Consider the following 22,269-nt stretch of genomic DNA (forward strand, 5'->3'; position numbering starts at 1 on the left):
GGGCTCCAGCGATCCTCCCACTCCAGCCTCCCAAGCAGCTAGTTCACATATTCACAAGTACCTGCCACCATACCCAGATAATTTTTGTATTTTTGGTAGAGACAAGGTTTTGCCATGTTGCCCAGGCTGGTCTCAAGCTCCTGAGCTCAAGCAATCCACCACCTTGGCCTTCCAAAGTGCTGGGATTACAGGTGTGAGCCACTGCACCCAGCCCCTATTTTTTTTACATCTTGCTGGCTCTGCCCGCCTGACCCTAAGGGGATCTGATTTGTGCTCTTGTCCAGTGTAATAATGCCCATTGATTGAGCATCACCTATGTGCCAGAGTCTGTGCATAAGACTTTATTTAATCTCATGTAATTCTCAACGTAACACTTTGAGGTGGGCACTGTTAGGCTCCCCATTGCACAGATGAGGATACTGAGCCTGGGAAAGGGGAGGACTTGAGCAAAATCACAGTCAGGGCTGGGCACAGTGGCTCAAGCCTGTAATACCAGCACTTTGGGAGGCCGAGGTGGGTGGATCACCTGAGGTTAGGAGTTTGAAACCAGCCTGATCAACATAGTGAAAACCTGTCTCTACTGAAAATACAAAAATTAGCCAGGCATGGTGGTGGGCACCTATAGTTCCAGCTACTTAGGAGGCTGAGGCAGGAGAATCAGTTGAACATGGGAGGTGGAGGTTGCAGTGAGCCAAGATCTCACCACCTCACTCCAGCCTGGGCAAAACAGGAAAACTCTTTAAGAAAATAAAAATAAAAAGCCAGGCACGGTGGCTTAAGCCTGTAATCCCAGCACTTTGGGAGGCCTAGGCAGGTGGATCACAAGGTCAAGAGATTGAGGCCATCCTGGTCAACATGGTGAAACCCAGTCTCTACTAAAAATACAAAAAATTAGCTGGGCATTGTGGCGCATGCCTGTAATCCCAGCTACTTGGGAGGCTGAGGCAGGAGAATTGCCTGAATCCAGGGGGCGGAGGTTGCGGTGAGCCGAGATCATGCCATTGCACTCCAGCCTGGGTAACAAGAGCAAAACTCTGTGTCAAAAAAAAAAAAAAAGTTACAGCCAGGCAGTGGCAGATCTGGCCACAGGGACCCATCATTCCCATAAAATGAGGCTAACCACATTGCTCTCAAGTCAGCAAGTTCATACTTCTATCGTGAAAACGGTTTTATTTATATATTTAATAAATATTTGATCTGTGTACTCTGGGCTCCCTTCAAAGTAGGTTACACACAAGAACTTGAAATCAAAACCTCAGAAGTTACCTTTCTGAGTTTTGAGGACAGCATGGCTGTGACCATCAAGAACTCAGTCCAAGTTCAGGAGATCTATCATATAGCATGGTGACCATAGTTAATAACAATGTATTGTATACTTGCAAAACAGTAAAAACAAGTGGGCTTTTATACTTGCAAGTATATAACACATTATAAGTATACAATACATCATACCAAAGGTATGTGAGGTGATACATATGTTAATTAGCTTGATTTAGCCATTTCACATATTTCAAAACATGTACACTATAAGTATATACAATTTTTATTTGTCAATTTTTATTTTTTTTTGAGATGGAGTTTCACTCCTGTTGCCCAGGCTGGAGTGCAATGGTGCAATCTTGGCTCACCACAACCTCCGCCTCCCAAGTTCAAGTGATTCTCCTGCCTCAGCCTTTGGAGTAGCTGGGATTATAGGCATGTACCACCACACCTAGCTATTTCGTATTTTTAGTAGAGATGAGGGTTCTCCATGTTGGTCAGACTGTTCTTGAACTCCTGACCTCAGGTGATCTGCCCACCTCAGCTTCCCACAACGCTGGGATTACAGGCGTGAGCCACCACGTCTGGCCCTTTTTAAAAAAAATTATTTTAGAGAGAAAGGGTCTTGCTCTGTCGCCCAGGCTGGAGTGCAGTGGCTTGATCATACCTCACTGCAGCCCTGAACTCCTGGGCTCAAGCAGTCCTCCTGCCTCAGCCTCTTGCGTAGCTGGAACTACAGGTATGTACCAGTATGTGCCACCACATCTGGTCATTAAAAATAAATTGTAAAGACTGGAGGGGGGGGGTCTCACTATGTTGCCCAGGCTGGTCTTGAACTCTTAGCTTCAAGTGACTGTTTGCCTGAGCCTTCCAAAGTGCTAGGATAACAGGTGTGAGCCCCCAAGCCTGGCTGCCATTTTGTTTATGATGAACATTTTCCTGCCTTTTTATTGGGTGCAAAATAAAATGGTTTTAGTCCCTGGCATCTTACCTGCATCAGGTTCACCAGAGGGCCCCAGCCTGGTGGCTCCCTGCCTCAGGGCAATGGACTATTTGTCTCTCCCGGATGGCTCTGCAGCACCTGAGAGCATACCCATATCGTCTGGGATTTCAGACAAACCATGAGCCCAGGACTGGGTGCAGTGGCTCATGCCTGTAATCCCAGCACTATGGGAGGCTTAGGCGGGTGGATCATGAGGTCAAGAGATCAAGATCATCCTGCCGACATGGTGAAACCCCATCTCTACTAAAAATACAAAAATTAGCCAGGTGTGGTGGTGCATGCCTATAGTCTCAAGATGCTGAGGCAGGAGAATCGCTTGAATCCGGGAGGCAGAGGTTGCAGTGAATAAATATCATGCCACTGCATCCCAGCCTGGTGACGCCATCTCAAAAAAAAAAAAGAGCCCAAACAGATTAATCACAGTTTGCAGAGCCCAGAGTCTCCTGCTGTCCTCTGAGAGCAGTGACCTTCCAGAATCCTCCTGCTGGTCCGGGTACTGTGAAGGCTCAGGCCCCACACCCACTCTCTGCCTTCCATCCTGGCAGCTGGGTTGCACAGCAGTACTGCCCAAATGATGCCCCTGCCAGGGCTGGTGCCACCATTCAGACTTCATGGAAGGAAAAGTGTTCTCTTTATTGGTCTGGTTTGGTCTCCTGCACGTCTTTCGGAATGCTGCTCTGTGCTTGTGGGCTCAGGGGTCGCATTGTTGGTCATACTGGGGCCTGCCTCTGCTGCCCACCTGGCAGTGGCCTCAGTCAGTCTTCCTGAATCCTGGAAGGCAAAGGCCACAGGATGGGATGGGATTCTGAAAGCAGTCAGACTTCATCCCCACCGTCACCTCAGATGCCCAAGTACCCCTCACAGCTGGCATGATGTCGTCACCCCAGAAGCCATGGGTCTCAATGACCCACAGTCATAGCAGCTACTTTTCTTTTTCTTCATTACATGGATTAAAGGAGACAGATATTTCCCAGCACAGCCACACAGCCACTTGGCATCTCCATTCGGAGGCATAAGGTGGGCACAGAGCTGTCAGTCAAAAAAGACAACGTGCTTTCGCCCAGCCAAGCCACGCAAGCTGTGTAACTGTGGGCGAGTCAATCCACCTCTCTGAGCCTCAGTTTCCTATTGGTCAAGTGTAAGATTGCTAAAGCCTACCTGCCCAGTTGCTATTAGGCAAGTACAGCCATGGAGAGGATCGAGTTTGGGGAAGTGGCAAGTTCTATAAGAGAATGAAGACTAACCAGACCCCTCTCATTTTTCTAGTTTCACACTTCAGGCCTTTGCATCCATTCCCCACTTGATCTTCACAACGCCCTGAAACATCATTGAAAAAAACTGCACCCTCGTGCAGCAGGAAAGTATTACACCCATTTTCCAAAGGGAGGAAACTGAGGCTACACGGCTCATCCGGGGTCACAGAACTAGTAAATCGGCAGAGGTAGGACTCAAACCAGGGTCCTCTGCCTCTAGGCTGTGTTTTTCTCTGTATGCTAAGCCTCTTTCTAAATGAAGACCGTGCTAGGGAGAAAAAAAGTGAACACAGGAAAACTTTAAAAGTTACCTGTCAGCCCGAACTTCTGGAAGAGGGGGATGAAGCCTTGCAGGACGCTGTGGATACGGTACACTGCTCAGAAGCAAAGAAAAAAGTGAGTTAAGTTTGTGTCCCCACAAGGGATACCCGGCCACCACTGGACAACAGCTAACTCACGCAAACAAAGCTCTGATGGTGGAATTCCAGGCAGCAGGTTAAGCTTAGATAATGACACTAGAGTTATTATTACTAAAAACAACAACCGTGAACAGCAGGAACAGTGGCAGGAAACTCACTTGCCAAATTCAGTTCCCAACTCCATGAACTAACTTGTTTTTAGTATCTGGCTAGTTCTATTTTGCTTGCCACTTTTATATATTTATTTTATAGGCAGAGTCTTACTATGTTGCCCGGGCTGGACAAACTCCCGGGCTCAAGCGATCCTCTTGCCCCAATCTCCTGATTAGCTGGAATTACAGATGTGTACCCTGGGCCCGGCCTGTTTGCCATTGTTACTGTTGCATTGTATGGAGCTGCCCATTATTCCTACAGGGTTTTCCCAGTGACCTCACATTGACCTTGAAAGTGGTCAGGAAGAAAACATAAGCATAAGGAAAAAAAAAATTTTTTTTTTGAGACATAGTCTCACTCTGGTTCAGGTTGGAGTGCATGGCACAATGTCGGTTCACTGCAACCTCTGCCTCCCGGGTTCAAGTGATTCTCCTGCCTCAGCCTGAGTAGCTGGGACTACAGGTGCCTGCTACCATGCCCAGCTAATTTATTTTATATTTTTAGTAGAGACATGGTTTCACCATGTTAGCCAGGATGGTCTTAATCTCTTGACCTTGTGATCCACCCGCCTTGGCTTCCCAAAGTGCTGGGATTACAGGCGTGAGCCACTGCACCCAGCTGGAAAATTTTTTTGAAAAGTCTAGATTGTGACTCTCTGGTCCATACTCAAATGAGTATGAAAGTGAATATTTCTACCCACCACCTCTCCAAGAGACTGTGTGTGTGTGTGTGTGTGTGTGTGTGTGTGCGCGCGTGTGCGCGCGCACACTGGAGAGGGACTTACCTAGTCCGAAGTAGATGCCAACGGTTTCTAGGGAGGCGAAGGTGAGCAGGCCAACCCCAAGAGACATGAACCAGTCTGGAAGGGCAGTGAGGGAGGGAATGGTCAGCCTCCAGGTCATGATGCCCTTGCCCCTACCCCCCCATTTGACACCCCCCGCCGCCACATATTCCCCAGGGTGCCTCCCCTCACCTGTGTAAAAGTGATAACACACCAGCATGGCCCCGATGGCAAAGCACAGGAGGACGAAATGGAAAAACTCATCTGTGAAGGCAGGGGTGGGGAATCACTATCTGCTGCTTTCTCTCTCTTTTTTTTGGCAGGGGAGACAAGGTCTTGCTCTGTCACCCTGGATTGGAGTGCAGTTGTGGGATCACAGCTAATTGCAGCCTTGAAGTCCTGAGCTGAAGCAATTCTCCTGCTTCAGCCTCACAATTAGGGAGGCCTACAGGTGCATGCCATCACACCCAGCTAAGTTTTTAAATTTTTAATAGAGACAAGGTCTCACTATATTGCCCAAACTCCTGGCCTCAAGTAATCCTCTCATCTCAGCTTCCCAAAATATTGGGATTACAGCTGTGAGCCACCATGTCTTGCCCCTCTCCCGCCTTTTTTTTTCTATTTTTTAATTACGAAAAGCCTCTGTCTCAAGTACCAGTCTTTCCTTTGCCCCCCCACCCACCGCCACTTCCTCCTGGAAGTCCCCATGGATTCCAGACCTGGAACAGGGAGGTCCCTCCTGCTTTTCACTGCTCCTTTCCCAGAAAGGAGCTCAGCTGACCTGTAGCTCCCCATCCTGGCCACAAGGCCTGGAAGCCATTTACCATCCTAGTGACTATGCATAGGAGAAAGAGCAGAGGACCAAGCCTCAAGTGACTATGCATAGGAGAAAGAGCAGAGGACCAGGCCTCAAGCTCAGGCCACGCCACTCACAAGATGTAAGGCCACTCCCCAAACCTGAACCTCAGTTTTCATATCTGCAAAATGGGAATGATTGTCCCACCCTCTGGAGGTGATTCTGAGCTGAGTAATGTGTAAACTGCAAGGCACGTGACAGAGGTGGGCTATGATTACTGCTGTGCTAGGCCACCAGCCACATTTCAACCCTGGAAATCTAGCCACACAGGAAAAAGCAGCAATGCAACGCCAAGTTCCTTACCATCTTTCTTTATATTCAGTCTTCTTAACTGAGAGGCCTCCACTTCTCCTTAGGAACAAGAGAGAGATGAGTGTTTAACTTTGATGCAGGATGGCAGGTGGGATTTCCTCTTCCCTGCCTCATTGAGAATTAATATCCTGGGTATTTCTTCCTGGGTCAGAGGGCACTCACCGCAGGATCCGTCAAGCCAAACCGTGAAGATGGGGGTGCTGTCCTTGGAACCCCCACTGGCCCCCTCCTCCTTCCTCAGGCCTGAGTCTGTCTTCCATTCCATTTCCCCTGCACTGGAGATCCCCCTTCTGAATCATAGTGACACTGGCTGGTGACAGCATTCCTGCTGGGAATAACCCACCCTCTCAGGCTAAGGTCCCAACCCATCGTCTGGAATCCAGACCTGCTCTGGCTCTCCTATTTGGGCTTGTATATTTACCACTTGGTGGGTCAGAGCCTCTCCTTCGGAGTCCTGGAAACAAGAAACTCAACATTAGTGCCCAGTCCAGCTTGGGGTACTTAACAGGTGCCTCTACTCTGGGGAAGGCTATAGCTGATCTAAAAATATATCCCCATGGAATTCTGCAGCCCCCAAGGGATCCTTCTCTCTATTGGTGACTGGTTGTAATCTCCTTGCGTTTTGCTGGGACACCTTTCCAGGCTCCCCAGGCTCCCTCCTTCATGAGGCAGCTTTTCCAGGCTGCTTGACGAGCCTACGCTCAGTGGACCTTGGGCTTCTGTTGCTCACAGCCAGGTACCCCAACAGGAGCTGGCTTTCTTGGGGGAGACGTGATGCCTAGACCCGACTCAACACGAGCACCAAAGCCCTCTCTCCCCTAACTGGACACTCACCTGATTCCCCAGAGGGTACCACCTCTCCAGAGGCATCTGTGCAGAAAGGAAATCAGTGATCATAAACCCATGAGACTCTGGGGAGGGAGAATTCATGCTTCAGGGAAGGTGAATTCTGCTCGGAGACTTTCCACTTAATCTGGAGTGGGCCAGGTGGGGAATGGAGCTGGCTGGAAGGTTCCTATTCCAACTAAAGGGGCAATCACCACCCACCAGCCCCAAAAGCTGCTGTAGGAATGCCTGCCCACTCTTAAAGGTCTGTCAATTCCCCCTGAAAAGCCAGGTTTTCAGGTAAACTTCCTGAGTATAATAAAGTTTGGTAGCTCTTGTATTCCATGAATGAAAATGCCATTGCTGTGAGATATGACATTATTTTATGTGCTACTATGTAAAAAAATTCCCTGCCAGGTATAAGTAAGTTGCTAGTGATTTTTTTTTAATAGAGATAGGGTCTTGCTATGTTGCCCCACCTGGTCTTGAACTCCTGGGCTCAAGCAATCCGCCCACCTTGGCCTCCCAAAGTGCTGGGATTATAGTCATGAGCCACGGTGTTTAGCTCTGCCAGTGATTTTTAAGATGCATCTTGGGCCGAGTGCAGTGGCTTACGCCTGTAATCCAAGCACTTTGGAGGCCAAGGTGGGCAGATCACCTGAGGTCAGGAGTTCAAGACCAGCCTGACCAACATCGTGAAACCCCGTCTTTTTTAAATAAATAAAAATAAAAGATGCATCTTGATTTCAGAAATATTCAAATGTGAAAAAAATGTGGTTTAGAATTGATGAAATATATTCACATTCATAATTTTATTTTAAAAATTTATTTATTTAGAGACAGGTTCTCTCCAGGTTGCAGTCAATGGTGCAATCATGACTCACTGCAGTCTGAAACTCTTGTGCTCAAGTGATTCTCCTGCCTCAGACTCCTAAGTAGCTGGGATTACAGATGTGTGCCACAACACCCGGCTAATTTTTGTATTTTTAGTAGAGACAGGCTTTTGCCATGTTGGCCAGGCTGGTCTCGAACTCCCAACCTCATGATCTACCTGTCTCGGCCTTCCAAAGTGCTGGGATTACAGGCATAAGCCACCTGGCCCAGCCACACAATCATAATTTTAAAAAAGCTTTCTGTGTGGGCCAGGTGCAGTGGCTCACGCTTGTAATCCCAGCACTTTAGGAGGCTGAGGTGAGTAGATCACTTGAGTCTAGAAGTTTGAGACCAGCCTGGGCAACATGGTAAAACCCGTCTCTACCGAAGATATAAAAATTAGCTGGGCATGATGGCACATGCCTGTAGTCCCAGCTTCTCAGGAGGCTAAGGTAGGAGAATCACTTGAGCCCAGGCAATGGAGGTTGCAGCAAGCCAAGATGGCGCCAATTGTACTCCAGCCTGAGCAACAGAGTGAGACCCCATCTCAAAAAACAAAAAATAAAAAACAGATCTCCCCACTCTGCCAAAACAAACAAACAAAACAAACAAAAACATTCTGTGAGCCAGATAAAAACCATGTGCCTACATGGGCCACCCATTTGCATGTATCTGCTCCAGGCTATCCAGATGCAGGTGATGATACCTGCTGCCTTTTACCCATAGAACTCTGGACTAGACAGGCAACTTCAAGCTCATGCCATCTTGGTGGCTTCCAGACCTACCAGGCTCTGAGCATGTGGGAACCAACCTGGCTTGTACACCTTGATCCATGGCTCCCAGCCTGATTGTTGAGCCACTTGTCTGGGCTGCCGAGGGTGAGTTGAGCCCTATAGACCTGAGCTGCCATCTCTGCATTAATCCAGTCCTCAGTGTCCTTCCCACACCATTCACCATGTGGTTTTTGGTGGCTGTTCTAGTTCCCTGGTGACCTTGCCTCTCATCCTCTTCCCCTCAAGGACAGACAGGCACTTCCATGATCTTCCCACCATCAGGCCCCAACTTCTGTACATTTCCTGTCCCTCAGGACAGCCCCAGGACACAAGCACTAAAAGGGGCACTTAGCATGTGGCAATAGGCACTCAGCACACTGAACACCATCTGCAAAGGGACCAGAGGGGCCAATACGGAGATGCAGAGAACACACCAAGGACAATATGAAACGAGACTCAAGCAGTGCAATTTACTAAGCAACTCCAATGTGGGGGAAAGAAGTCATTCATGAATAAGTGACGGTACCTACATTTCCTACGGTGAATATGAATTACTTAGGTAATAAGATATTTTACAATATGCATAAACATAACGGTTTATCTTTTTTTTTTTTTTTTTTGAGACGGAGTTTTGCTCTTGTTACCCAGGCTGGAGTGCAATGGCACGATCTCGGCTCACCGCAACCTCTGCCTCCTGGGTTCAGGCAATTCTCCTGCCTCAGCCTCCCGAGTAGCTGGGATTACAGGCACACACCACCGTGCCCAGCTAATTTTTTGTATTTTTAGTAGAGACGGGGTTTCACCATGTTGACCAGGATGGTCTCAATCTCTTGACCTCGTGATCCACCTGCCTCGGCCTCCCAAAGTGCTGGGATTATAGGCATAACAGTTTATCTTATTTTATACCCAGTGAAATCTTTCTTAAATTACTTGAGTGATGAACAACTTTTCTAACCCAGGTTATACTTAGTTTTTTAACAAAAAAAGAAAGAAAGAAAGGACCAGGTGCAGTGACTCATGACTGTAATTCTAGCACTTTGGGAGGCCAAGGTAGGAGGATCACTTGAGCTCAGTAGTTCAAGACCAGCCTGGGCAACATGGCAAAACCTTGTCTCTTTTAAAAAATACAAAAAACTAGCTGGATGTGCTGGCACACACCTATAGTCCCAGCTACCTGGGACATTGAGGTGGCAGGATCACCTGAGCCCAAGAGGCTGAGGCTACAGTGAGTCATGATCATGCCACTGCACTGTAGCCTGAACAACAGAGAGAGACCCTATTGCCAAAAAAATTAAAAAATATCCACAATATAGATTACCCAAAGGCAGCCATTGGTTGTATTTGATACACAACAAATGAAGTCTTTTCTTTAGCATGTACGTAAGTGTGTTCCAGTTTTACTTAGGTTATTACCTGGCATTAGGAGACTATGTAGATTTTGGAAATGCTGGATTAAACACAGATATAAAGGCTTTCTTATCTGATAGTGTGCATTTGTCATGTTCTTTGGCAAAAGAGTTCATTCTACAAGTTCATCCTAGTGCTACCAACCAGAGTGCCATGTTTACGCCTCCTCATTGTAGTAATCAGGGTGTCAGAAATGATTGTACTGTAAAATGGGTATTGTGGAGATCAGATCCTTAATTTTTCCTTGGTGTTGAGATAGCCCGGTATTCCAAGAGAGGGGGTACCAATCATGTCCCATTCTGCTGGTTAAGGAGCTGAGGCCCAGAAAGGTGGGTGACTCTTCATGGTCACCCCATAAGTGAAGGTTATAGCTCAGAAGGAAATGCAGGATTTCCTCAAGATAGTCTCATGGCAGAAAGTACCCCCACCCCCATCTGCCAATGTTATAATCACCCAGCTCGCCACATCTCCTGTATTTGCCTGGGACTTTTCAGCTCATGAAACATCTTCATGACCTTGTTTCTGACCAACAAAGCCCTCCTTTCTTTCATCTGACTGTTTTCTCCAAAGCCACTGGGCATCTGATTACCTCCATAGAGTTGAAGCTCATTCGTCAAAATGTCAGGCTCCCCATGGCCAGGACCTGGATGGAGACAAACCCCTTAATCAGCACTCCCCAAACACAGTGACCCGGCCTCTTCCATCTCCCATGACTTTGAAGCTTAAGAAGTACCACACTCCTTGTGCTGGAGGTGAGGTGGGGGATGGTCTTCAAGAGGCAAGGCAGCACAAGTACCTTTCCTTTGCACTCTCTGATGCCCCCAGAACTTCCAGAGGTGACCACATTCAGAAAGCACTCAAGACCTGAGAGGACCTGGACCTTGCTCAGGTTAATAGAGGGTAATCTATTGGGCACTAGCATGCACCAACACTGTACTAAGTTATTCATATTTAATACTTCATTTGCTCCTCACGGACATCCTATGAAGAAGGTATTAGTACCTACCCCACCCATTATACAGATAAGGACACTGAGGCTCAAAAAGCTAAATTATTTTCCCAAAGTCACATAGCTAGTAAGTGGCAACACCACCAGGTCTGTTGCCAAAAGCCTGCATTTCTAATCTTGTGTTCAGAAATAAAACCGGGAGCTCAGCTCTAGCCTTATGGGCAGCATTTATTAAACACCTTCTGTGTGCCAGGTTCCGTACTAGGCAATAATTCAGCTCTTTTCCGTGTGTTCTTTCCTTCCTACAAAATTCATCATTTCTTTTGCAAAAATTATTTCCTTCTGGTCGTAAAAATAGACCATGCTCAGCCAGGCGTGGTGGCTCACGCCTATAATCCCAGCACTTTGGGAGCCTGAGGCAGGTGGATCATCTGAGGTCGGGAGTTCAAGATCAGCCTGTCCTACATGGAGAAATCTTGTCTCTACTAAAAATTATCCAGGTGTGGTGGCGCATGTCTGTAATCCCAGCTATTTGGGAGGCTGAGGCAGGAGAATGGCTTGAATCCGGGAGGTGGAGATTGTGATCAGCCAAGATGGCACCATTGCACTCCAGCCTGGGCAACAAGAGCAAAACTCTGTCTCAATAAAATAAAATAAAATGAAACATGCTCATTGTAAATTATTTATAACATAGGACAGTTCAAAAAAGAGAAAATAAAAATCACTTACAATTCCACTGCCCTGAGATAACCACTATTAACATTTTGGCATTTTTCCTTTCAGTCTTGATTATAACCATATATGTCTGAATTTTTATAAATCATATATGAGATTGAATTAATTCTGTGATTTGGCATGTTTCTTTCTCACTTCAGTGATAGATGAAGAGCAGAGCTGTCACCAGGACAGAGTGTAGCATCCTTTATCTAGTCTGCTGCTGCCAGGCTACTTCCTATTTTATCCTGCTGTAAACAATGCTGTGAAGAACATCTTCACACAGGCAGGCTCAGCCCCACTGAGAAACTCAACAGTGAGCGAGTGGGCGAAAGAAAAATGGTAAGGCCTATTGCCTACCGGGTGAGCTGTTCCCGTGGGGGTGTCCTGCCCCCCGTCTCTGTCAATGTTTTCCATTTGTTCTGGGGTTCTGGTCCTCATCACTGCTCTCTGCAGGGAATAAACACAAGCTGTAGGAGAAGCTCAGCCTGGACTGAGCTGGGAATGCATTCATTCTCGTGGCCATTCTCAGAACTTACTTTATGCAAAGAGTGTGGTTTGGTGGCAGGAACTCTTATTTGGGGACTGGAAGTAGAAGACCCACCACTCACTTTCTGTGTGACTTTGGACAAATCCTCCAATATTTCTGTTAATTTTGTGTCTACGTAATATTTCTGCTGCTGCCTTGCCTACTTCATAAGATTTCTGTGAAGATAAGACAAGGTCCCATGAGGCATCATAGTACTAAGATGGCTTCCATCCCACCAAGTGCAGGGGCCATGTCATCTCTCTTTCCCCACTCATCATGCTGGCTTTGGATGTTTGCTGTGTCTCCCACCCCCCTGGAATATCCTTCCTGTTTGTCTGTCTTATTGAGAAGCTTAAGCTGATATCACACCTCCTGTAGAAAGACTTTGCCAACTGCCCCAGCTCACACTGGTCTTGCCTTTCCCCACTGGGATTTCTATAGCTCCAACTGTCTGTACTTGACTCGGTGGACATGAGGGCCAGAGGCCTTGTGGTGTGCCTCTCCCCAATCATTTCCTCTCCTGAAGGACATGTCCTGGCTTCTCCACCCTGCAAAGGTGTCCAGCTGGGAACAGGAGCTTGATCAAGACTTGAAAAACAGTTATCATTTGTGCTCTTTGGCCAGTCAGCATTCCGAGAATTCAGGTCTAGGAGTTTCTGGCTCCAGGTCCAAAGGACTCCTTCATCCCCAAACAGGACTGTGGGGACCTCCTGGTCAGTCGTGGGTAAGTTTTTAAAATTCCAGGAAACCAGACCACACTTTGTGCTTAAACATCAGTGCATCTGTGATCTCAACTGGATATGTAGGAAGAGGGATTAGGAAGCTCAACAAAATAACAACAGTGGTGTTTATCTCAGGAGGGAGGATTTTGGGTGACTTCCATTTTTTTCTTTTCTATATTTACAAATATTCATGAGAACAAAAAATAATTTATTGCTAAAAAGATAATGCATGTTACAAAATAAAGAAATACAGAAAATAAAATAAAAATTACTCTAGTTTTTTTTTTTTCTGAGACAAAGTTTGACTTTTGTTGCCCAGGCTGGAGTGCGATAGCATGAACTCAGCTCACTGCAACCTCTGCCTCCCAGGTACAAGAGATTCTCCTGTCTCAGCCTCCCAAGTAGCTCAGATTACAGGCATGCACCACCATGCCTGACGAATTTTTTTTTTGTATTTAGTAGAGTTGGGGTTTCACCACGTTAGTCAAGCTGGTTGTGAACTCTTGACCTCAGGTGATCCACCTGCCTTGGCCTCCCAAAGTGCTGGAATTACAGGCATATGCCACCGCACCTGGCAATTACTCCAAATTTTATCAGCTAGAGACAACTGCCATCAACGTGTGAATGAACATTGTTTTAGCTTTCTCTGTTATATATTCATAACACAATTTTTTTTTGGAGGCAGGGTCTCACTCTGTCACCCGGGCTGGAGTACAGTGGTACAATCAGGGCTCACTGTAGCCTTGACCTCCTGGGCTCAAGAGATCCTCATGCCCCAGCGTACTGAGTAGCTGGGATTACAGGTATGTGCCACCATACCCAGCTGATTTTTTGTATTTTAGTAGAGATGGGGTTTTGCCATGTTGCCCAGGCTGGTCTTGAACTCCTGGACTCAAGTGATCCACCAGCCTTGACTTCCCAAAGTGCTGGAGTTACAGGCATGAGCTACCTAATACAAATATTTTTATAAAAGGTATTATGGAATATATGCTGTTTAAAATGAGGGCCATTTTTGTGTATGCTCTCTAATTCAGTTATTTAAAAAAAAATACCCAGCCTGCAGAACTGTGAGCTAAATACATCTCTTTTCTTTTCTTTTTTTTTGAAACAGAGTCTCACTCTGTGACCCAGGCTGGAGGGCAGTGGCGTGATCTCGGCTCACTGCAACCTTTGCCTCCCCAGGCTTAAGCTGTTCTCCTGCCTCAGCCTCCAAGTAGCTAGGATTATAGGCGCCTGCCACCACACCTGACTACTTTTTGCACTTTTAGTAGAGATGGGGGTTTCGCCATGTTGGCCAAGCTGGTCTTGAACTCCTGACCTCAGGTGATCTGCCTACCTTGGCCTCCCAAAGTGCTGGGTTTGCAGGAGTAAGCCACTGTGCCTGGCCTCTTTTCTTTATAAATTAAAAAAAAAAAAAAAATTAGCCGTGGCAGAAAGACTCGCTGCTCATTGCTATTGTCCCTAGTACCTACCACAAAGACTGGCACATATTTGGTGCTCCGTAAATATTTGTTAAATAAATGTAAGGAATACATTAATATGTTTTGGGTGGTTATTTCTGGGTAAGAGAGCAAAGGGTGACTTATTTTCTCCTATTTCTTTCCCCTGTATGCTCTATATTTTCCATAATGTGCCTATGTGTAATCTTTTACAGTTGAAAACAAAACTTCAACTAAAAATAACTGGATTGCAACATGTTATGTGGGAGAGAGACTCTGTGACTATGAGCAAGGCTCCTGCATGTGAGGATGGCGGGGCTACAGTGAGGCACCCAGGCTTGGGGCCCCTAGGGTAACGGGTCACCATCCAGGCCTGAAAAACAGGCAGTCATGTTCTGGCAGTGTTCCATTTGGCTAGTTTCAGCCGGTCCCATGTGTGAGGTGGAGACTCCAGGGTGCCTGGGTGCCAGGGATTATGGTCACATGGGAGACATTTGGGGAGGAGCATCACTCCTTGAGGGACAACCAGAACCAGAGGACAGAACACTCCTCCTGCCCAGGGAGGAGAAACAGAGGGACAGGCAACAGCCCTCTCCCCTGCACCTGAAAGCCCTTCTGCCAGAGCCAAACCTGGTATGTGGTGGGCTTGTGTGTTTTCTCGTTTTTTGTTTTTAAATGGGGAGGTGGCTTCCTTTCCAGTGCCATGAGGAGACTGACTACAAACAGACCCATGGGGCCCACTGACCACTCTCCCACCTCTGCTGAAATGATCATTGATTCTGTGGCTTTGGGCCTCGGTCTCAGCATTTGCAACATGAGGACCTAAGACCAGGGCTTTTTTTTTTTTTTTTTTTTTTTTCCTTTCAGCCCAGGGAACCTTTCATCAAATAAAATCTTAAAGCCAAGCCCACGGCATAAAATAGATCATAGTGCAGGAGCTCTGGCTGAGGAGGGTTAGCCTCCCAGATCCCACAAGGACCTGCCATGCTGGCTACTAAGCCCTCTTACAGCAGGTCAGTTGGCCTCTCTGTGCCTCAGTTTTCTTACCTGCAAAATTGAAATATTAGTATCTTCCTTTATGGGTTGCTGTGAGAATTGAGTTATTTTATTTATTTATTTATTTTGAGACGGAGTTTCGCTCTCGTTACCCAGGCTGGAGTGCAGTGGCGCAATCTCAGCTCACCGCAACCTCCGCCTCCTGGGTTCAGGCAGTTCTCCTGCCTCAGCCTCCTGAGTACCTGGGATTACAGGCACGCTCCACCATGCCCAGCTAATTTTTTTTTTTTTGTATTTTTAGTAGAGACGGCGTTTCACCATGTTGACCTGGATGGTCTCGATCTCTTGACCTTGTGATCCATGCACCTTGGCCTCCCAAAGTGCTGGGATTACAGGCTTGAGCCACCGCCCCCAGCGAGAATTAAGTTATTATAGGCAAATGCTTAGAACAGTTCCCAGCACAGAGTAAGCACTCAATAAATGTGACTGCTTCTACTCCTATAAATTCAGCCTTATATTTTGAATTAAAAAAATACAAATGAAAGAACATTCTACTGTTTCTTGGAGAATAATGTGGTTATTTGTAATCAAGAAGCTATTAGAGGTCAGGCACGGTGGCTCATGCCTGTAATTCCAGCACTTTGGGAGGCCAAGGCAGGCAGATCACCTGAGGTCAGGAGTTCAAGACCAGCCTGGCCCACATGGAGAAACCCTGTCTCCACTAAAAATACAAAAATTAGCTAGGCACGGTGGCAGGTGCCTATAATCCCAGCTACTCAGGAGGCTGAGGCAGGAGAATCACTTGAGCCCAGGAGGCAGAGGTTGCAGTGAACTGAGATTGCCCCACTGTACTTCAGCCTGGATGACAAAAAGAAAAAAAAAAAAAGAGGCTGGGCATGGTGGCTCATGCCTGTAATCCCAGCACTCTGGGAGGCTGAGGCAGGCAGATCACGAGGTCAAGAGATTGAGACCATCCTGGCCAACATGGTGAAACCTCGTCTCTACTAAAAAATAACAAAAATTAGCTGGGCCTGGTGGCCTGTGCCTATAATCCCAGCTACTCAGGAGGCTGAGGCAGGAGAATTGCTTGAATCCGGAAGGCAGAGGTTGCAGTGAGCCAAGACTGTGCCACCGCACTCCAGCCAGGCACCTGGTGACAGAATGAGACTCTGTCTCAAAAAAAAAGTTGATTTTGGAGATGTCATTCCTTTAAACCTACTAAAGTACTTATTTGTAGGGAATCAATACTTAGGACATGAGTTGTACAAAAATTCAAAAGACAAAAGCTTTTGTACAAGGACACTCATGAGCATGATAAAGCTGGGAGGGGAAAGATCATAACACGACAATTATTTTCAGAGCTTTTACTATGGTCTGCGTGCTAAGACTTTACCTGTATAACAGATTTAATCCTAACAAGAATCCCATGAGGTGTTAAGTATTGCTATCATCCCCATCTTATAGAAGAGGGCATTGAGGCAGCCAGGGGTCGAGCAGTTGACCCAAGGACATGTAGCTAGTTAGTGGCAAAGACAGGATTTAAACCTGCAACACATGCTTCGACTATGGCACTGGGGTGCCCCTAATAAACCTAAAGGTTACTTTACAGGAGATGCAGCCACTTGAGGGGCTGTTTGGTAAACATTAAAAATAGCTACAGGGGTATTACAGGATAACATGACAAAAAGCTTGGGATAAGATGGAGAACATTTTAAATGGAGAACAAATTGCCTATATGATCAATTGTAACTGTGTACATAGAAGTAGACAGATGGGCTCTAGAAGAGAATGTGAAGAAACAATATTAGAGTTTCAAGTACTTCAATGACCTGAAGTATGGGGGGTTGTTTCCCCATGTAAATGTTTTTCTTGTATAATATACACATATTTAAATATTTGGTACCTGAAGAGGAGGAGGAGGAGGAAGAGGAAGATGAGGAGGAGGAGGAAGAAGAGGAAGAAGACTTGTCTCTCTCATACTGTTCTTGGGAAAAGAGTCCAGCCTTCCCATCTTGCTTGTGGAAATCTGTCTCTCCATCTGCAAGGCACACAGAGGCCAGGGGGTGAGCGTTTCCCATCCTTCCCACCCCAGGCACCACCCAGCCCTCTCCAGGGTTCTACTTGGACTTGGGGAGCCAAGAAGGACTGGCTTATCTTCCCAGACATCAAGGGCCAATGCAACATGCAGGAGACCAAGGCTCTCAGAGACGCCAGGGCTCAAGGAAGGCTCAGTACAGAGATTTATCTGCATATGGATTCCAGAAAAGGGGTTTCTAAGCTCCCTACCCTGTCCAGAGACAGCTAGACTCTGTAGTTGCCAATTTAGAATCCTCTGTCAATTACAGTCAAGATGGTGTGTTATCAAGCCCTAAACCTTCCCATTCCCCATTCTGGGGTCACCCAACACCCCCCTCCACCTTCTGGGGGTGCTCCCTAGTGTCAGCCCAAGCCCCAGAGTATTCTTGAGATTTGGTGAGCAGCTGAGGGTCCCCATAGCTAGACAGCACAGGAGGACAGACTGGACCATGCACATGTGTGTGTGGATGTGTGTAAAATCACTTCTCCATTTCAACTGTGATTTGAGGCCCTGTGCAACATGAGCTGAGCAGGGTCTTCTTCTGTCCCTTCTACTACCTCCCATGTGGCTTTGCCCAGAGGATCAGAGAAGGCAAACATACAGTCCAGATCTTCTGTTTCTCTGTGGACTTGACTGTTGTCTTGAGGCTGGGAGGAGGATCCTGAAGTCTCCATGGCTTTCCTTCGAGGAATAACAATAATCAGTACTAAATATTACCTTAGTTAATATCTTAATATATAAAGAGCTTGGCAATTGAATCAGAAAAAGACAAACACTCAACATTTAAAGGAATAAGAAAAATAATTAACAAAAAAATGGTAGTTCTGTTAGCAAACAAGAAGGCCAGGGGTAGTGGAGGGAGGAAGGTTAAGGAAGTGGGAATCAGGGTGGTAGGTACTGATTAGACAACTACAGGGAGCAGGGGCTTCACAAAGGAAGTCAGTTTTTATCTGTGCCTGGAAAGTCAGGTACAAATCTTTCTTTTTCTTTTCTTTCTTTCTTTCTTCTTTTTTTTTTTTTTTGTAGAGAGGGTGTCTCTATGTTGCCCAGACTGGTCTCAAGCAATTCTCCCACCTTGGCCTCCCGAAGTACTGGGATTACAGGTGTGAGCCACCATGTCCAGCCTAGGTACAATTTTGACAGGAATGAATTTGAAGTTAGTGAACCAACTTCAATCACACAAACAAGGCCAACATCCAGGAATGACTAAGCAAAAAGGCAAGGGAGCCCTGGGCCCCAGCAGGCCTCACACATAGAGAGCCACCTACCACCTCTGGACAGCTACATGCACAGGAAGGAAGTTTGTTTGTTTGTTTGTTTGCTTTTTTTTGGGGGGGGGGAGGAAGGCAGGAAGGGAGGGAAAGAGGACAGAAGGGAGGAAGGTAGGGATGAAGGAAGGAAGGAAGGGAGGAAGAGGGGAGGGAGGGAGGGAAGGGAAGGAAGGAAATCAAGCAATGAGAGAGACATTGCCGACCTGGATCAAGAGGTTTACAAGTTGATTTCTTTTTTTTGAGAGAAGGAAAGAAAAAAAAATAAGTAAAGGAGAGGAAGAAAGAGGGAGAGTAAACGGAAATATTGCTTTATTCTGAAAAAAATTGGGTATTAATAATGGCCAATCAATGTTTCATTTAAATTTATGGGTAGGTGTGATGTGGTATTGATAACAATGTATATTTTGTGTATTTGAAGTGGAGAGCTCTATAAATATTTATTAAGTTTACTTGTTCCGTATCTGAGTTTGAGTCCTTGATATCCTTATTAATTTTCTGTCTCATTGAATCTAAGTCTCGTATCTGGGTGTTAGGATCGTTAGCTCTTGTTGTTGCATTGATCCTTTTACCACTATATCTTTGTTGCTTTAAAATCTATTTTATCCGATACGAGAATTGCAACTCCTGCTTTTTATTTATTTATTATTTATTTTTGCTCTCCATTTGGTTGGTAAATCTTTCTCCATCCCTTTGTTTTGAGTCTTTGTGTATCCTTGCATGTGAAACAGGTCTGGATGTAACATGCCATTGGGTTTTGACTGTGTCTTTTGATTGGGGGATTTAGTCGATTTAAATTTAGGGTTACTGCCATTTGATGTTGACTCGCTGTTTTATCCATTCGTTGGTGTAAATTCTTCTTTATGTTGGTGCTCTTTACTTTTTGGTGTATTTTTAGAAAGGCTAATACTGGTTGTTTCTTTCTGTGTGTAATGCTTCTTTCAGAAGCTCTTGTAAAGCAGGCCTGGTGATAATAAAATCTCCGAGTTCTTGCTTGTTCATAAAAGGTTTTATTTTTCCTTCAGTTGTGAAGCTTAGTTTGGCTGGATATGAAATTCTGGGCTGAAGGTTTTGTTCTTTGAGGATGTTGAATATTGGCCCCCACTCTCTTCTGGCTTGTAGAGTTTCTGTTGAGAGTTCTGCTGTAAGTCTGATAGGCTTGCCTTTGTGGGTAACCTGACCTTTCTCTCTGGCTGCCCTTAGTATTTTCTCCTTCGTTTCAACCCTGGTGAATCTAACGATTATGTGCCTTGGGGTTGCTCTTCTTGAGGAATATCTTTGTGGTGTTCTCTGTATTACCTGGGGTTGAATGTTGACCTGCTCTGCTAGTTTAGGAAAATTTTCCTGAATAATATCCTGAAGGGTATTTTCCAGCTTGGATTCATTCTCTCTGTCACATTCAGGTACACCTATCAAACGTAGATTTGGTCTTTTCACATAGTCCCACATTTCTTGGAGACTTTGCTCATTCCTTTTTATCCTTTTTTCTCTAATCTTTTCTTCACGTTTTATTTCATTAAGTTGGACTTTGATCTCTGATATCCCTTCTTCTGCTTGAACAATTCAAGTGTTTAAACCTGTGCATACTTCTCGGAGTTCCTGTTATTGTATTCTTCAGATCCATTAATTCACTCATACTCCTCTCTAAGTTGTCTATTCTCAATAGGATTTCATCAAACCTTTTTTCAGAGTTCCTAGTTTCTTTACTTTGGGCTACAACATGTTCTTTTAACTCACCGAAGTTTGTTATTATCCGTTCCTTGAAGAGTGATTCTGTCATTGGGATGCGCTCATTCTCCGTCAAGCCTTGTTCCATTGTTGATGTGGAACTGTGATCATCTTTAGAGGGAGAGGCGTTCTGACTTTGAGTATTCTCAGGTTTTTTACGCTGGTTTCTTCCCGTCATTGTAAATTTATCCTCCTGTCGTCTTTGAATTTACCAACTTTCAGATTAGGTCTCTTGAGTGGGCGTCCAGGTTGTTAGTTCCCAGGGCCAGAGCCGCAGCATTAAAACTGATGGTGCTTTTCTGCCCAGGATTCTCCTGTCTGGCTTCCTTCTTGTGTCCGTAGTAGGCGACTCTGCCTTCCCGGGGCTCCAAACCTCGGTCAGAAGGGGAGCCGGTCCCGTTTACTCTGCGCTGAACGCTGCCACGCTGAGGTGCCGTCACAGCCGCTGCCGGGCTCTGGTGTCCTGCTGGGGACCCGTGCAGGTCCTCCAAACCTGTTTACTCTGCTCCGAGAGCTGCCACGCCAAGGTGCCGGCGGAACCGCTGCGCCGGTCACAAGAGTCGCGCTGGCCACCCGTGTGTTTCCTCCACTGGGGATCTTCTGCTCCCTGAGCGACCAGAATTTGTCTGAAAGTGTGGCGTCCTCTAGTTCTCCGCGCCTTCCCTGAGAGCTGCAATCCCGGGATGTTAGTGATCGACCATCTTGGATCCAGGTCTCCAGTCTTTTTTTTTTTGGGATGGAGTCTCACTCTGTCACCCAGGCTGGAGTGCAGTGGCACAATCTCGGTTCGCAGCAGCCTCCACCTCCCGGTTCAAGTGATTCTCCTGCCTCAGCCTCCCAAGTAGCTGGGACTACAGGCACGTGCCACCACACCTGGCTAATTTTTGTATTTTTAGTAGAGATGGTTTCACCATGTTGGCCAGGCTGATCTCTAACTCCTGACCTCATGACCTGCCCGCATTGGCGTCCCAAAGTGCTAGGATTACAGGCATGAGCCACTGTGCCTGGACTACCCTTTTCTAGAATAAAAATTCCCATTTCTCAAAGCATAATTCAACTAGGCATTAGGAAGTCACTAGCCATTGAAATGCATTGGTAGCCAGATGGAATGACTGATAACCAGAAGCCTCCAGGGCAGATTTCTATTTTGAACAGGGCTGTTTGCACACAGCAGGTGACTAGTACATATTCATTGGCTGAGATCATCTCTAATGAAGGCATTTCAGCTAGAGTGGAGGAAGAGCTGTAGACCCATATGGGGAAAGAGAGCTGCTGGCTGTCAGATAGACTAAGGTTCCCAAAGTGATGAGCTCTTTTTCCAGTCTCATCTCCATCCTGCTCTGTGTCCTGACCACACACAGCACTTTTGGTCTAGTCCATTCTTTCCTAATGTCAAAATTGCATCTCACCTTCCAGGCACAGGTCAAAACCCACTTCCCTCATCAAGTTCTCTCTTGGTTGCCTAAACAATACTCACCAACTGTATTCCCCACTCCCCTAACCTTCCTCCCTCCACTATCCCTGGGTTTGTTTTTTTTTTTGACAAGGTCTCTATCACCCAGGCTAAAGTGCAGTGGTGCTATCACAGCTCACTGTAGCCTTGAACTCCTGAACTCAAGTGATCTTCCTGCCTCAACCTTGTGAGTAGGTAGGACTACAAGCAGGTACCTCCATCCAGGGTTTGTCTCCTTCACTAGGACATGAATGCAGCCCAAGTAGGGACTAAGGCTGATTCATTTCTCTGTCACCCATACCCTGTACAGAGCCAAGAACAAAGGAAAAATGATGATAACAAGCAGCTATAAGTGCCTACTATCTGACAGGCAAGGTTTGAACAGTTAACTTGTGTTAACTAATGTATTCCTCACCACAAACCTATGAAGGCTCACTAGGCTCGTGCCCATTTTATAGCTCAGAATATTGAGGCACAAA

General features: G+C 46.3%; 1 protein-coding gene across 3 annotated transcripts in view; it reads right to left on the reverse strand.

Annotated features, from left to right (window-relative positions):
• Positions 1-328: 328 nt before the first annotated feature.
• The window catches only part of TMEM40 (transmembrane protein 40), a 51,046-nt gene continuing 29,105 nt past the window's right edge, over positions 329-22,269 (reverse strand). For 2 of the 3 annotated variants that reach the window (XM_035273695.3, XM_017965107.4), the window contains 10 exons: positions 17,943-18,022; positions 17,168-17,302; positions 10,505-10,558; positions 6,872-6,907; positions 6,459-6,491; positions 6,029-6,076; positions 5,062-5,133; positions 4,873-4,947; positions 3,828-3,890; positions 329-3,034 (listed from right to left, as the gene is read on the reverse strand). In XM_035273695.3, the coding sequence (XP_035129586.1) occupies positions 3,015-3,034; positions 3,828-3,890; positions 4,873-4,947; positions 5,062-5,133; positions 6,029-6,076; positions 6,459-6,491; positions 6,872-6,907; positions 10,505-10,558; positions 17,168-17,302; positions 17,943-18,015 (609 nt within the window). In that variant the 5' untranslated portion in view covers positions 18,016-18,022 and the 3' untranslated portion in view covers positions 329-3,014. The remainder of the gene's footprint in view (positions 3,035-3,827; positions 3,891-4,872; positions 4,948-5,061; positions 5,134-6,028; positions 6,077-6,458; positions 6,492-6,871; positions 6,908-10,504; positions 10,559-17,167; positions 17,303-17,942; positions 18,023-22,269) is intronic. The other variant, XM_035273697.3, reaches the window with a different exon arrangement.

The sequence above is a fragment of the Callithrix jacchus genome, chromosome 15 (genome assembly GCF_049354715.1).
Source record: "Callithrix jacchus isolate 240 chromosome 15, calJac240_pri, whole genome shotgun sequence".
Classification (NCBI taxonomy): Eukaryota; Metazoa; Chordata; class Mammalia; order Primates; family Cebidae; genus Callithrix; species Callithrix jacchus.